General features: G+C 56.7%; 2 protein-coding genes and 1 non-coding gene across 9 annotated transcripts in view; 1 reads left to right on the top strand and 2 right to left on the bottom strand.

The window, feature by feature from the left end:
- The first annotated feature begins 402 nt into the window (after positions 1–402).
- Positions 403–2,796, top strand: CSF3 (colony stimulating factor 3). 3 transcript variants are annotated; one of them, XM_023203928.2, is made up of 5 exons: positions 403–476; positions 653–807; positions 1,197–1,304; positions 1,453–1,599; positions 1,764–2,796. In XM_023203928.2, the coding sequence occupies exons 1-5, from the start codon at positions 437–439 to the stop codon at positions 1,926–1,928; spliced, it is 615 nt and encodes a 204-aa protein (XP_023059696.1). In that variant the 5' UTR covers positions 403–436; the 3' UTR covers positions 1,929–2,796. The 3 variants fall into 3 exon arrangements, with proteins under 3 accessions (XP_023059696.1, XP_023059699.1, XP_023059698.1); XM_023203931.1 differs by lacking the exon at positions 1,197–1,304 and having other exon boundaries at positions 437–476; positions 653–820; positions 1,457–1,599; XM_023203930.2 differs by lacking the exon at positions 1,197–1,304 and having other exon boundaries at positions 437–476.
- A 1,210-nt stretch (positions 2,797–4,006) lies between these two features.
- Positions 4,007–14,483, bottom strand: part of MED24 (mediator complex subunit 24) — a 39,170-nt gene continuing 28,693 nt past the window's right edge. For 2 of the 5 annotated variants that reach the window (XM_023204240.1, XM_023204238.1), the window contains 13 exons: positions 14,061–14,203; positions 13,159–13,196; positions 12,636–12,718; positions 12,119–12,297; positions 11,910–12,009; positions 11,432–11,607; positions 8,064–8,328; positions 7,503–7,684; positions 7,277–7,367; positions 6,834–6,933; positions 5,160–5,240; positions 4,686–4,834; positions 4,007–4,548 (listed from right to left, as the gene is read on the bottom strand). In XM_023204240.1, the coding sequence (XP_023060008.1) occupies positions 4,432–4,548; positions 4,686–4,834; positions 5,160–5,240; positions 6,834–6,933; positions 7,277–7,367; positions 7,503–7,684; positions 8,064–8,328; positions 11,432–11,607; positions 11,910–12,009; positions 12,119–12,297; positions 12,636–12,718; positions 13,159–13,196; positions 14,061–14,203 (1,704 nt within the window). In that variant the 3' untranslated portion in view covers positions 4,007–4,431. Of the gene's footprint in view, positions 4,549–4,685; positions 4,835–5,159; positions 5,241–6,833; positions 6,934–7,276; positions 7,368–7,502; positions 7,685–8,063; positions 8,329–11,431; positions 11,608–11,909; positions 12,010–12,118; positions 12,298–12,635; positions 12,719–13,158; positions 13,197–14,060; positions 14,240–14,483 lie in introns of all 5 variants that reach the window. The other 3 variants (XM_023204239.1, XM_023204235.1, XM_023204236.1) reach the window with 2 other exon arrangements.
- Positions 12,795–12,898, bottom strand: LOC111537744. The gene has a single exon (XR_002730105.1). It is a non-coding gene; the product is annotated as a small nucleolar RNA SNORD124 (small nucleolar RNA).

Genomic DNA, 14,483 nt, shown 5'->3' on the forward strand with positions numbered 1-14,483 from the left:
GCAAAGGACACTGCCCCCGCAAGTCTGCCGAGCAGAGGGAGACCCCACTCAGCCGCAACTTCCCTACAGGCTGCTGCCGCCTCCAGGCATCTACCAGCGGCTCAGCCTTTGTTCAGCTGTTCCGTTCAAACACCCTGGGGCCATTCAGGCCTGGGTGGGGCAGCGGGAGGAAGGGAGTTTGAGGGGGGCAAGGCGACGTCAAAGAAGTATCAGAGATTCCACAATTTCACAAAACTTTCGCAAACAGCTTTTTGTTCCAACCCCCCTGCATTGTCTTGGACACCAAATTTGCATAAATCTTGGGAAGTTATTACTAAGTCTTAGTCGTGGCCCCAGGTAATTTCCTCCCAGGCCTCCGTGGGCTTATGTATAAAGGCCCCCCTGGAGCTGGGCCCCAAAACAGCCCGGAGCCTGCAGCCCAGCCCCACCCAGACCCATGGCTGTACCTGCCGCCCAGAGCCCCATGAAGCTGATGGGTGAGTGTCTTGGCCCAGGGTGGGAGAGCTGCCTGCCCTGGCATGGGAGGGAGGCTGGTGTGACAGAGGGGCTGGGGATCCCCGTTCTGGGAATGGGGATTAAAGGCACCCAGTGTCCCCGAGAGGGCCTCAGGTGGTAGGGAACAGCATGTCTCCTGAGCCCGCTCTGTCCCCAGCCCTGCAGCTGCTGCTGTGGCACAGCGCACTCTGGACAGTACCGGAAGCCACCCCCCTAGGCCCTGCCAGCTCCCTGCCCCAGAGCTTCCTGCTCAAGTGCTTAGAGCAAGTAAGGAAGATCCAGGGCGATGGTGCCGCGCTGCAGGAGAAGCTGGTGAGTGAGGCGGGCGAGAGGGCTGTAGCGGGAAGCCCAGTGGGGAGAGCTAAGGGGGATGGAACTGTGGGCCGACATCCTCAGGAAGGGACGTGGGAGCATATTAGGAGCGGTGGAGCTGGGGAAGGCTGGGAAGGGACTTAGGGAGGAGGACCTTGGTGGGGACAGTGCTCGGGAGGGCTGGCTGGGATGGGAGTGGAGGCATCACATTCAGGAGAAGGGGCAAGAGCCGCTGTGAGATCAGAGGGTGGGGGTGCAGGGCAGAGAGGAACTGAACAGCCTGGCAAGACATGGAGGGAGGGGAAAGACCAGAGAATCGGGGAGGACCAGGGAAGGAGGAGCGGCAACCCGGCCACGGCGAGTCTCACTCTGCATCCTTCCATCCCCAGTGTGCCACCTACAAGCTGTGCCACCCCGAGGAGCTGGTGCTGCTTAGACACTCTCTGGGCATCCCCTGGGCTCCCCTGAGCAGCTGCCCCAGCCAGGCCCTGCAGCTGGTGAGTGTCAGGAGAGGATAAGGCTGATGAGGAGGGGAAAGGAGAGGAGGGACACCCATGGGCTCCCCCAGGTCTCCAGGCTCCAAGCCGGGGGCCTGATGGGAGGGTCTCAGGCAGCACCCCCTAACTCTTCCGCTCTGTCCCCCAGACAGGCTGCTTGAGCCAACTCCATAGCGGCCTCTTCCTCTACCAGGGGCTCCTGCAGGCCCTGGAAGGGATCTCCCCTGAGTTGGGCCCCACCTTGGATACACTGCAGCTGGACGTTGCCGACTTTGCCACCACCATCTGGCAGCAGGTGAGCCTTGTTGGGCAGGGTGGCCAAGGTCATGCTGGCATTCCGGGCACCGTAGTCGGGCCTGTGTATGGGCCCTGTCCATGCTGTCAGCCCCCAGCATTTCCTCATTTGTAGTAACGCCCACTCAGCAGGGCCCAGCCACTGATCGCAGCTTTCCTCTACAGATGGAAGACCTGGGAATGGCCCCTGCCCTGCAACCCACCCAGGGTGCCATGCCAGCCTTCACCTCTGCCTTCCAGCGCCGGGCGGGAGGCGTCCTGGTTGCCTCCCATCTGCAGCGCTTCCTGGAGCTAGCATACCGTGTTCTACGCCACCTTGCCCAGTCCTGAGCCAAGCCCTCCCCATCCCATGTATTTATCTCTATTTAATATTTATGCCTATTTAAGCCTCATATTTAAAGACAGGGAAGAGCAGAACGAAGCCCCAGGCCTCTGTGTCCTTCCCTGCATTTCTGAGTTTCATTCTCCTGCCTGTAGCAGTGAGAAAAAGCTCCTGTCCTCCCATCCCCTGGACTGGGAGGTAGATAGGTAAATACCAAGTATTTATTACTGTGACTGCTCCCCAGCCCTGGCTCTGCAGTGGGCACTGGGATGAGCCACAGTAGGCCCCTGGTCCCGAGGGTCCCCACCTGGGGCCCTTGAGAGTATCAGGTCTCCCACGTGGGAGACAAGAAATCCCTGTTTAATATTTAAACAGCAGTGTTCCCCATCTGGGTCCTTGCACCCCTCACTCTGGCCTCAGCCGACTGCACAGCGACCCCTCCATCCCTTTGGGTGTGAGGTCCCTGGACAAGCAGAGGCAGCCAGAGCTGGGACGCATGACCCTGGGGTCCCACGAACTTGCTGGGGAATCTCGTTTTTCTTCTGAAGACTTTTGGGACATGGTCTGACCCCCCGCATGAGGAACTCAGGCATCACCGACGTGTCTCCTGTTTTTCTGGGTGCCCTCGGGACACCTGCCCTGCCCCCATGAGGGTCAAGACTATGACTCTTTTTAGGGCTGGGCAGGTGCCTGGACATTTGCCTTGCTGGACGGGGACTGGGGATGTGGGAGGGAGCAGACAGGAGGAATGATGTCAGGCGTGTGTGTGAAAGGAAGCTCGACTGTCACCCTCCACCTCTTCACCCCCGACTCACCGGTGTCCCCTCCACTGTCACATTGTAACCAAACTTCAGGATAATAAAGTGTTTGCCTCCAGTCATGTCCTTCCTCCTTCTTGAGTCCAGCTGGTGCCTGGTCAGGGGCTGGGGAGGTGGCTGAAGGGTGGGAGAGGCCTGAGGGAGGTCGGGGAGGAGGTCCAGGGAGAAGAGGGAAGGTTCTCAAGTTCGTCTGACATTCATTCCACTAGCACATATTTATCTGAGCACCCACTCTGTGCAGACGCTGGGCTAAGTGCTGGGGACACAGCAGGGAACAAGGCAGATGTGGAATGAGCAGCCACAGCCGGGCAGGGAAGACAGAGGCACTGGGACCGTGGGAACCCGGAAAGGAGAGGGCACGGGGTCCAGGTGGGCTTAACAGGCTAGACACAGCCAGACCAGATGAAGCCAGGGAGTGCTGAGCATCTCTACCAGGCTTGTCATTTACCATCTTCCATAAACTTGAGCCCATCCATCAAGTTGGAGGTTCTCTCCTCCTCAGGCTTGGTCTCTGCACTTGCCCCAGCTCGTCACTTCCTGCTTACGGCAGCCCCGTAAGCTGAAGAGCGCTAAGCTCACGGCACAGGAGGGTGCGGAGCTGTGGCAAGTAGGGGGCCAGCGACCACACCGCAGGTGTGAGGCCTGCCTGCAGCCAAAGACTCCTGTGTGGCTTTGGGGTACCCCCACCAGCCCCCAGTCCACTACTTGCCCAAGCCTTGTCCTCCTCAGCTCCTCGGTCCCTCCCACCTCCCCAGCCTGTGGCTCCTTGGAAAGCAGGGTCAGAAGTGTCCACTGCCAGCTCGGAGTCATCCATCCAGGGGCTCGGAGACGTGTGAGGCAGGCAAGGAAGGGTTAAAGAAAGGTCCGGCCCTTATCCCCCCGCCTCCCACCCCCCAGGCTAGTCAAATCCCAGGCTGGTCAGAGTGTGGGTAGGGTTGGGCCAGGTTCGGGAGACAGCAGAGCAGGCCACCCTGCCCCAGCACTGTGGGGCCCTGAGCCAAAGCCTCTCCCCTTTCAGGGTACAGCTGGCTTTGCGGGAGGGGGCAGCAGGCCGGCCAACTTGGCTCCAAGGAAGGGAAGCTGCTTTCCCCTGGCCCTTCCTTAGCTGAGCAAGTCCACATAGGACCCTGAGCCCTGCCACCTCTGCACCTCTTCCTCTTCCTCCTCACCACAGGAGTGAGCTTTCCCCGGCCACAGCACAGGCAGTCCAGGGAGAGAGCACTGTGCCCTGCCCCGGGTGACACTGACACCAACAGCACCCACAGTCGCAAAGGGATCCACGAGGAGCTTTATTTACACATGAACAAAGATAGATTTCCCTCACATATTACAAAACATACACACACACACACACACACACACACTGCGTCTAGAAAGTTCCTCAGAGGTAAGACTACTCCTGGGCTGGGGCGGGCGCACACAGGGGTGACCACTGGGCTTATGGTCCAGGCTGTTCACACTCCTCAGGTGCTGGCAGACGGAGAGGAAATTTCGAAAGAGGAAACCAGGAGACATCCTGGAGGTCAGGAGTCAGGAGCGGGGAACTAGAAGCTGCCAGAGGCTCTTGCACCATGTGGAGCGGATGTGAGCCACGATGCCTCATCTTTCCTCACTGTTCCCCTTGGAGGCGCCTGGGGCTGCGCCAGCCCCCAGCCCCCAGCCCCCAGCCCCCACTGCGGCCATGCCAAGCCCCTCAGAGTGCAGCAATGGCTTTAGCAGCCACCTGGCGGCCCAGGGGCAGGCTGAGGTCCGTGATGGCCAGAACCACCTTGGGGCTGGACATGGCTGACACCTTCACCAGTTCCGACACCTGCCACAGACAGAGAGGCTGCTTGCTGGATGGCTGGTGGTGGGCGTGCTGTCCCAGGGGGAAGGAGGCCCCTCCCTGCTCCAAGGGCTGCGCCGAGGCCCCAGCACCAGCGGGAGAGCCAGGAAGGTGGTACTCACGGTGGTGAAGGGCATGAACTGCAGGACACTGCCGCGGCCACCCTGCTCCAGGCAGTCCACACACTCCTCCATGAACCACTGCACGAACTGGGTGTGGGGGCCAGCGGTGCGCGACCCCAGGATGGAGGAGATAAGCAGGAAGAGGTTGGCTGTGGAGAGTGACAGGAGGGAGTTCCGTGAGAGGGGTGAGGTCACACTCTGGGAGAAGGTGGGACTGAAAAGGGAAAAGAAATACATGCTGAGCATGTCCCCAACACGGGGTGTCAGAGAGAGAAAATATAAAAGGCAACCTGGGAGGGGAGGAGGGGAACTAGACAGAAACCTGGGAGCCAAGACAGCCAGCAATGAGGGGTATGGAGGGAGAAGGGAGGGGCGCCATGAGGCCCCTTCCAGCGACAAGGTCGCCCAGCCTCCATGAGGAGAGGGACTCGTCCAGCTTAGCCCCAGGTTCGGCAGCAGCGGTGGGGAACTTACCCAGGACTCGGTTCAGAGGGTCCCGCATGTTGACCGTGTGGAGCTGAGAGGCTGAGAGGGAGCTGCTCATGGACCGGTCTGCTGTGGGACAGAGCAGATGGAGCACTGGGAAACAGCCTGCTGAGTGCAAAAGCGGCGCTCCCTGGGGATGCCCCCACCCGACCTTTACCCATCGGAGGTAACTGGTACATAGAAAGCCCAGAGAAGACCCTGAGATCAAGAGCACAGAGGGAGGCTGGGTGCAGTGGCTCACACCTGTAATCCCAGCACTTTGGGAGGCCAAGGCAGGAGGATTGCTTGAGCCCAGGAGTTCGAGACCAACCTTGGCAACTAGCGAGACCCCATCTCTACAAAAAATACAAAAATTAGCTGGGCATGGTGCTAAAGCCTGTGGTCCCAGCTCCTTGGGAGGCTGAGACAGACTGCTTGAGCCTAGGAGAACAAGGCTGCAGTGAGCCGAGATGGTGCCACTGCACTCCAGCATGAGCAACAGAGCAAAACCCTGTCTCAAAAAAACAGGCTGAGCGCGGTGGTTCATGCCTATAATCCTCGCACTTTGGGAGGCCAAGGCGGGTAGATCACCTGAGTTCAGGAGTTCGAGACCAGCCTGACTAATATGGTGAAACCCCGTCTCTACTAAAAATACAAAAATTAGCTGGGTGTTGTGGCAGGCGCCTGCAGTCCCAGCGATTCAGGAGGCTCAGACAGAAAAACTGCTCAACCCAGGAGGCAGAGGTTGCAGTGAGCTGAGATCACGTCACCACACTCCCTCTGGGCAAGAGAGGGAGACTCCAACTCACAAAAAAAACAAAAAAAAAAGGCACAGAGGGGCCTCGGATACAAAGAGATCCCAATGGAGATGAGAGAGAAAAACTAACGTGTGGCGAGCACACAGCGCCAGGGGCCGATCTTGGTACTTCCTAAGCCGCTTACTCCTCACAACCCCCCATTTACAGATGAGGAGACCCAGATGGGGGCTGGCTCAGTCACTAAAGGTCACAGCACTTGCAGCTGGAGCATTTTTCTTCTGATCAAGTGTAAAATTGGTCCCCTAGTCCCTAAAAGCCTTCAGAGAAAAGTTCAGGCTCCGGGGAAATCTCTGGAAATAGGAAAAATGCCACAGAAGGAGCCCTTTGCAGTAAGTTTGGCAGGGAGGAGAGGACAGTGAGAAGGATGCCCTCCAGGGAAGAGAGGGGTGGGGGGCTGTGCTCTTTAGGCAGGAAGGTGGGGAGTAGTCCCAAGTCCCAGCCCGGGCCTCTCCGGGCCTCTCCGGGCATGTTCGGGGGAAGGAAGGAAGGTCAGAGCTGGTGAGTCAATGGCACAGGCTGTGCCTGAGGCGGTGAACTCATTTGGGTAGCTTGTCATCCCCTCAACCCTGGGGTAAGGGAGGGGGCAGGAGGGTTGCGGGGTGCGGGGGAGGGGGGCGTGGGGGAACAGCTGTGGGCTGGGCTGGACCGGGGCAGAGGAGCTTCAACCCTCAGGGAGTGAGAACAGCAACCTCGTCCCTAGGGGCAAGACACAGAGCACCCCCCTGGGGGCTAAAACAGCAGGTCCCTGCCACACCCTCTCTGACCAGCTGCAAAGATGCCCGCAGCTGGGGCAGCGGCAGAGTGGCAGCATCGGGGAGTGAATTCCCAGGAACCGGAGCGGCGTGCCACCAGCCCACACACTCACTGGGGCTTGAAAGGATGTTGGCATCATCCTCATTGGAGCTCAGCAGTCGCATCAACTTCGAAGGCTGCACATCGTCCAGGGGGAAGAGGCTGATATAGTCCTAGAGGGTGTGAGAGTCACTGTTACACACTCCTAAACCCCCCAGCTTCCAGCTGTCAGGGGAAAGAGCTGGAGCTCCGATTTGAGTGAGGTCAGCATGGCCAGCAGGGCCTCAGTCCCTCTCTGCTCAACCCCTCCCACAATCCTACAGACCCCTTGTGCACATGGGCAGGTTGGGGCCACACAGATCACCCATGCAGATTCCTGACCAATCATGCCCAGGCACAGCTGCCCCAAGGGCAGGGGCCACATCTGCTTCCCTTTGCCTGGAGAATCCTCAGGAAATGCTGAACAAACCAGTGAACAAGTGAAGCTGGCGGGAGCGGTGGGAGGTAGGGGCCTACCTCGATGTCTTCGCGGTGTCTCTTCTTTTGGCGGGTGGATGCCTGTCCCTTGTGGGAGGAGTAGGAACTGAGGGCACACCATACGGCCAGCCTGGCAAAGGGTTCCAGAAAAAGGGGGACAGTGAGAGGCGACCCCGGAGCTTTCTGTGTCACCCCAGGGTGGCACTAGGTGAGGGGTGCCTGACCCTGGGTGGCAGGAGCAGGGCAAGCTTGAAGAGAATCTTACTTGGCAAGAGCAGTGCCTGGGGGGTCCATGAGGCTGTGCCACTTGGAGGAGTCAGTGAGCAGGCCAGGCAGGATGTGGCCCAGCAGGACCAGGGTCACTTGCTGCATGTCCAGGCAGAAGATGGAGTAGAGCAGTTCCACTGCCCGCAGCGCGTGCTCCTTCCGCGTCTCCTTCAGCAGCTCCTAGTGCACAGGAAGCGGGGCAGTTCAGGAGCTGGGGGCCCGGGATCTGGGGCTCTGACACCCTACCACTCCAGCACTGGTGTGCGGGAAGCGGGGCAGTTCAGGAGCCGGGGGCCTGGGATCTGGGGCTCTGACACCCTGCCACCCCAGCATGGCTGTACAGGAAGGCCCGCAGAAGGGTTCCAGATGTTGTTCCGCCCCTCAGGCTGAATCCCAGTCTCTGGCCAGAGCTCCCCAAGGAGGCAACTCTGAGGCGAGGCATCCCACGGAGGCCACCTGGTTCACGGCAGCCTCTTAGGGAAGCCTGGCAGACCAGGCCAGGTGTGGGGAGCCAGGGGACAGGACCGATGTCAGCCCACAGCCATTCCAGCCCAAGTACCTTAATCAGGTTGTTGCAGAACCAGTAGACGCCGCCCATGTGCAGCAGAGTGTCGAAGATGTGGATGGAGCGGCTGTCCACCCAGCCCTTCTCCAGCACTTTGGCAAAGATGTCCGTCAGCACTTCCTTGATGGGCCGCTTGGGGGGCAGCAGGTTCCAGTAGGGCATCGTGTCCACCCCGGTGGAGGGAAACTTGATCTGCGTGGCTGTCTGCTGCAGCACGTCGGCACACATGCGCTCCAGGATCGAGTTCATGATCACCACCCTAGGAGAGGGCCGAGAGGACCTGAGGCTCAGGTGCCACTGTGGGGTGGGGAGGGAGAGGAGGGAACAGCCATGCCAGACTTTCCCCTGGATTTGGGTTACAGAAATCTCCCTGGGGCGTTAACTCAGTTCTGCGCTGGGGGAGGGTACACCCCGGAGCGACCTAGCTCCGTCTCTGCTCCTGGCAGGTCCCTCACCTGGAGGACACAAAGCCTATAAACAGGGACTGGGCAGGGACTTTCCTCCTCCTGGCCATTCCAGCCAGATACTCACATTTTCTTTTATTCTCCAACTTCCCCCATCCCCCAGGCCTGGGCCCTGCCAACCTGCCACATAAATAAACACAATCACTTCCTCCTGGGGTGAGTGCTTGGGGGTCCCCGCCCAGCCCTGGCCTCCTCCCAAAGTAAACTGTTCCTTCCAGGAGAGGCCCAAGGGCTGCCCCACAGGACTCTTCCCGGCCCCTGGTAGCTGGGCAGATAGAAGTGTATATCCAGGAATTTTCTCGTGGAAAGAGGCTTCGGAAGTGAATACTGACCCAGGCCGAGTGCTGACCGTTCCTGGAATGCAGGGTGGCTCTGGGAAAGTTGCTATGACTTTTAGAGCCACTTTTCCCACCTGCACAATGGAGTCACAGACTTCCCACTACCCCTTACCCAGATAGGACTCAAGGTGCTTAGAATGGGTTACACCAGAACGAGTGGTAGGGCAGGGGGGAGGTAGCAGAGAAATGTGGGAAGACAGGAAAAAAGAAGGAAGCAAGGAGAAAACGAGATGTGCTTTTCCAGACCCTCCAAACCTCATTCAGCTCAATGCTTCCCCTTCTCCCTATTAAGACATCCTCAGACCCGGTGCAGTGGCTCACACCTATAATCCCAGCACTTTGGGAGGCTGAGGCGGGCAGATCACCTGAGGTCGGGAGTTCGAGACCAGCCTGGTCAAGATAGTGAAACCCCATCTCTACTAAAAATACAAAAATTAGCCGGGTGTGGTGGCGCATGCCTGTAATCCTGGCTACTCAGGAGGCTGAGGCAGGAGAATCTCTTGAATCCAGGAGGCGGAGATTGCAGTGAGCCGAGATCAGGCCACAACACTCCAGCCTGGGCAACAGAGTGAAACGCCGTCTCAAAAATAAATAAATAAATAAACAAATAAATAAATAAGCAAGCAAACAAATAAATAAATAAATAAAATAAAGACATCCTCAACGCTGCCATAAAGACATGGCAACACCCAAAACGTATTGGCTGGTAAACACCCATGTTCGCAGGAGCACTATTCACTATAGCCCAAAGGTGGAAGCAAGTGAAGTGTCCACTGACAGAGGAGGGATCAAGATGTGGTATAGCCACACAACAGAGGTTTTGTTTTTAGTTTTGTTTTGTTTTTTGAGATAGTCTCACTCTTTCACCCAGGCTGGAGTGCAGTGGCACCATCTCGGCTCACTGCAACCTCCACTTCCTGGGCTCAAGTGATTCTCCTGTCTCAGCCTCCCAAGTAGCTGGGATTACAGGCGCCTGCCACCACTCCCTGCTCATTTTTGTATTTTTAGTAGAGACAAGGTTTCACCATGTTGGCCAGGCTGGCCTTAAACTCCTGACCTCAAGTGATCCACCCGCCTCGGCCTCCCAAAGTGCTAGGATTGCAGGTGTGAGCCACCACGCCTGGCCCACAACAGAGTATTATTCAGCCTTAGAAAGGAAGGACATCCTGTCACATGCTACTACATGGATGAGCTTTGAGGACATCACGCTGAGTGAAGTCAGTCAATCACGAAAAGGCAAGGACTGTATGATTCCAGTTAAATGAGGCATCTAAAAAGTAGTCAAATTCAGCAGGGCGTGGTGGGTCACGCCTGTAATCCCAGCACTTTGGGAGTCCACAGTGAGACGATCACTTGAGGCCCAGAGTTCAAGACCTGGCAATATAATGAGACCCTGTCTCTACAAAAAATAGAAAAATTAGGCCGGGCGTGGTGGCTCAAGCCTGTAATCCCAGTACTTTGGGAGGCTGAGACGGACAGATCACGAGGTCAGGAGATCGAGACCATCCTGGCTAACACAGTGAAACCCCGTCTCTACTAAAAAATGCAAAAAACTAGCCGGGCGAGGTGGCGGGCGCCTGTAGTCCCAGCTACTCGGGAGGCTGAGGCAGGAGAATGGCGCAAACCCGGGAGGCGGAGCTTGCAGTGAGCTGAGATCCGGCCACTGCACTCCAGCCTGGGTGACAGAGCGAGACTCCGTCTCAAAATAAAAAAAAAAAAAAAAAAATAGAAAAATTAGCTGGCTGTGGGCCTGCAGTCCCAGCTACTTGGGAGGCTGAAGCGAGAGGATCACTTGAGCCCAGGAGTTTGAGGTTGCAGTGAGACTCGCTCTGGGCTGGGCAAGAATAAGACCTTGTCTCAAAAAAAAAAAAAAGTATCAAGTAGTCAAATTCCTAGACACAGAAAGCAAAATGGTAGTTACCAAGAGCTGGAGGGAGGGGAAAATGGGAAGTTGTTGTTCAGTGGGTACAGAATTTCAGAGATGTAAGAAGAAAGTTCTGAGGACCTGTTACACAACAGTGTGAATGTACTTAACACTACTGAACAGCACACTTCAACAACATGGCTAAGATGGCAAATCTATGTGCGTTTTACAATAAAAAAAGCAAACAACTTATTGGTTGGGTGAATGAACTCAATGTAGCTGGTCACCACGGAAGTCCTTCAAGCCCTTGAAGAGCCAGGGCAGGAAACTGTCCTAAGAGATAACTGAGGGTGGGGGATGGCCTGTAAAATCTACAGTTTCCTAGCTCCTAGACAGTCATGCATCTTTCTTCTTTTGGGAGCTAGTTGTCTAGAACTTGAGTCTCTGCGGGCAGACCCTGTTTGGGTCTGCATTTCTGACACACAGCAGGTGCTGGCATATAAAACGCTTCTGCCACAGAGGCACAGTACATGTTTGCCGAGTCAGGTAAGTGAATGCATGAATAGGAAAGTGAGTGAGCGAATGATCAAGCAGCGTGTTTGCGAAGGTCAGAAAAGAGAAGGGTGCTTGTTATTGGATGTGCTGACTTCTCACAACACACTTGTAGGGTCTGAGAAGGGAAGGTGAGTTACTGACCTCTCATTGTAGAACTGCAGGGTGTTCTCACTAAACAGCGGCCCTGCCAGCTGGCGGATCATCTGCAGCGACTTCTCACGCTCATCCAGCCCCAGCATCCGGACGTGGGCCACAAGCCAAGCCACAGCACACACCGCCAGACTGCATACCTTCCCTTTGATGTTATCAGTGATTTTCTAGGGGAGAGGGAAAGGTGATGGGCTACCATCTATCTCCCTTTCCTGAACCACCATCACCTCAGCCTCTGTGGGCAGCTAAGTGCAGCGGGTGGAGTCCTGGGCCACACTCCACACAAGTTTGATTTTCCCAGAGCTACCTGGGCCAGAGGGAGTGGCTAAGACTACAATTACACAAAAGATCGATTTCAAAACATGAGCTCCTGGATTAAAGGTCTTCTTGCCCTTACGAAATATAACAAGTCATCACTGGCTGGCTCTGTGTCTCAGGGGAGCGAAGGCTGTTGGGAAGGCGGGGCTACCTGGATGGACTCGAAGGCCAGGACCCCATTCTCCCAGGCATTGAGGATTTCCAAGATGGCGGCTGAGATGCTGAGACAGGCCTCGTGCCACTTCATCTGCCTGTAGGAGTGCAGAGAAGTCAGCACAGAGGAGCAGGGGATGGGCTTGGGGAGAGGGTCTTGACCCTGCCCCCACCGCCACCCTTGGAGTGGGTGCCTGGGCCACTGACACCAGCTTCATCTCCGAGGAGTTGTTGAGCAGGGCCACCAGGGACTCCACTTTGGTGGAGTCGGGGCGGAAGCAGGGGTGGTCAGGGTTCAGGATCTTGCCCTCCTCAGGCATGCAGGTCTGCATCCAGGTCTCGAAGAAGGGCACCTCAGCTCCTGTGCGCGACTCGGACAGAATCACCTGGGAAAGGGGAAGGGGGGCACCAGCCGAGTGGGGAGGGCGCGGCGCCTGCCAGCGCTGGATCTGGGGCTGCACCGTTTCCGGCCAGGCTGCTGCTCCAGCCCCGCCCCAAGACTGGGGACGAACTGGTCTAAGGGAGCCAGTCGGGGGGCAATGCTGCCACCTAGTGGTCAGTGTGAACATGGGGCTGAAGGGGCCGTCCGGGTGGGCCCCTGGTTTCTGAGGCCCACAGAACTAACTGGCTGAGAGGCTGTGGGGGCGCAGGCGGTGAGGTGGGGAGAGTTCCGGGTTACCTTCTTCCCCTGAGCCCCCGTCCCGGTTGCTCCCCTCTCTCTCACCTCTGAACCATAGGTCTGGGCCACATGGCACAGCATGAGGAAGGAGATGTCAAACAGCAGGGCCCGGACGGAGGCCGGTTTGGCTGTGGAAGGACAGGAAGGCTGAGCTCCCAGACGAGGGCAGGGGGGAGTCCGTGTCTGGGTCGACAGGGATCGGGATTTGCCTCTAGGAAGGTCAGAGACCAAGTGGCTCCTTCAAAGCTCTGAGGCTCAGAATCCTTTTCTTGAGTCTCAACTGGAACATCATCCCTTCCTTGAAACCAAAGACCCCAGCACCCTCTCCTGGCATACCCAACCAAGTCATAAAGGGGTGAGGGCAGAAGGAGACACAGGGATGGTCTGGGAAGAATACTTTTCCAGCATTACTCACTTTGAAGCTCTGTGGAAGCTTCCATTGGTCGTGGCTCTGAGGAGGGAGCACAGCCTCCCCCTGTTGAGCCCTGGAGCCCTCCTCCCTCCCACACTCTCCGCCACACCCCTCCTCAGGGCCCACTGGGCCTGCAGATGCGCAGGGCTGACTTACTGCTTTCTTCGCTGCCATAGGTTGTGAATTCATTCAAACTGAAAGGAATGGAGACAGGTTGCATTAACCAGGGCATGAGCTGAGCAGTAGCTGGGCGCTGCGGACTACACATGCTCAGAGAGCGGTCGCGAGAGTCTGAGTTACTGGTTAAACTTAAAATGAGACACATTGGTACAGGAAAAAGAAGGATTTCTTTTTTTTTTTTTGAGATAGAGTCTCGCTCTGTTACCCAGGCTGGAGTACAGTGGCACAATCTCAGCTCACTGCAACCTCTGACTCTGTTCAAGCAATTCTTCTGCCTCAGTCTCCCAAGTAGCTGGGATTACAGATGCCCACCACCACACCTGGCTAATTTTTTATATTTTTAGTAGAGACAGGGTTTCACCAAGTTGGCCAGGCTGGTCTTCAACTCCTGACCTCAGGTGATCCGCCCACCTTGGCCTCCCTTAGTGCTGGGATTACAGGCGTGAGCCACCGCACCCGGCCAGAAGGATTTTTATTGCTAGAAGATTTCCAAGGCCTAGAGAATGGCTCACTGAATGGAACCATGTTCTATATATGTCAAATTCCAGGACAACCAAAGGCAACAGAATTTGAGAACCCCTTATTAATAACTGGGCATACTCAGAATTCCTGCATGCCCAGCATGCCCAGTGTTCAACACCTCAACCCTTACCCTCATCCCTTTACCAAACATGTCCACTCCATCCTCAGCTGAAGAGAAAGGAACACTTAGGTTGCAAGAACAGGCCCTTCCTCCAAGATCTCCAGCCAGGATGCTCTGCCTAGGCCCGTGAGTCTCTGGATGAGACCCAGACCCGTACCTGACTCCTACCCTGCTACCTCCTCCCAACACACGGCCTCCCTGCACGCCCTGGGGTCAGGGGCTTGGCCTTCCTCACTTGATGAATTTCCGGGCGAAGGATTTCAGCTTTCCAGTGGCAGCAGCGGCAGCCAGCAGCAAGTCCAGACTCTTCCCGGACAGCATGTGGCCCAGGACTCCCAGCAGTCCCTCCGGGGACTTAGAGTGGTCTGCATCCATCGTCTGGGGACAGGACAGGAAATCAAGTCCTGAAGAACACTGAAGACCCCCCACCCAAGATACAGCCTAGCCACATTTTCTCTTTTTCACAACCTGGAATGTAATCTACATCTTTCTGACTTCGATCTGGAAAATAATTCCTAAAACCCACCCTTGCTCTCCGATCCATCCCTCTCATCTACACTGGCATGCAGGTGGTAAGGTTGGAGTGGGCAAGGTCACAGCTGGGAGCTTCTCTGTTGTTTCCTTTTTTTTGAGACGGAGTCTTGCTCTGTTGCCCAGG

This window comes from Piliocolobus tephrosceles, chromosome 16, assembly GCF_002776525.5.
Source record: "Piliocolobus tephrosceles isolate RC106 chromosome 16, ASM277652v3, whole genome shotgun sequence".
Lineage (NCBI taxonomy): Eukaryota > Metazoa > Chordata > Mammalia > Primates > Cercopithecidae > Piliocolobus > Piliocolobus tephrosceles.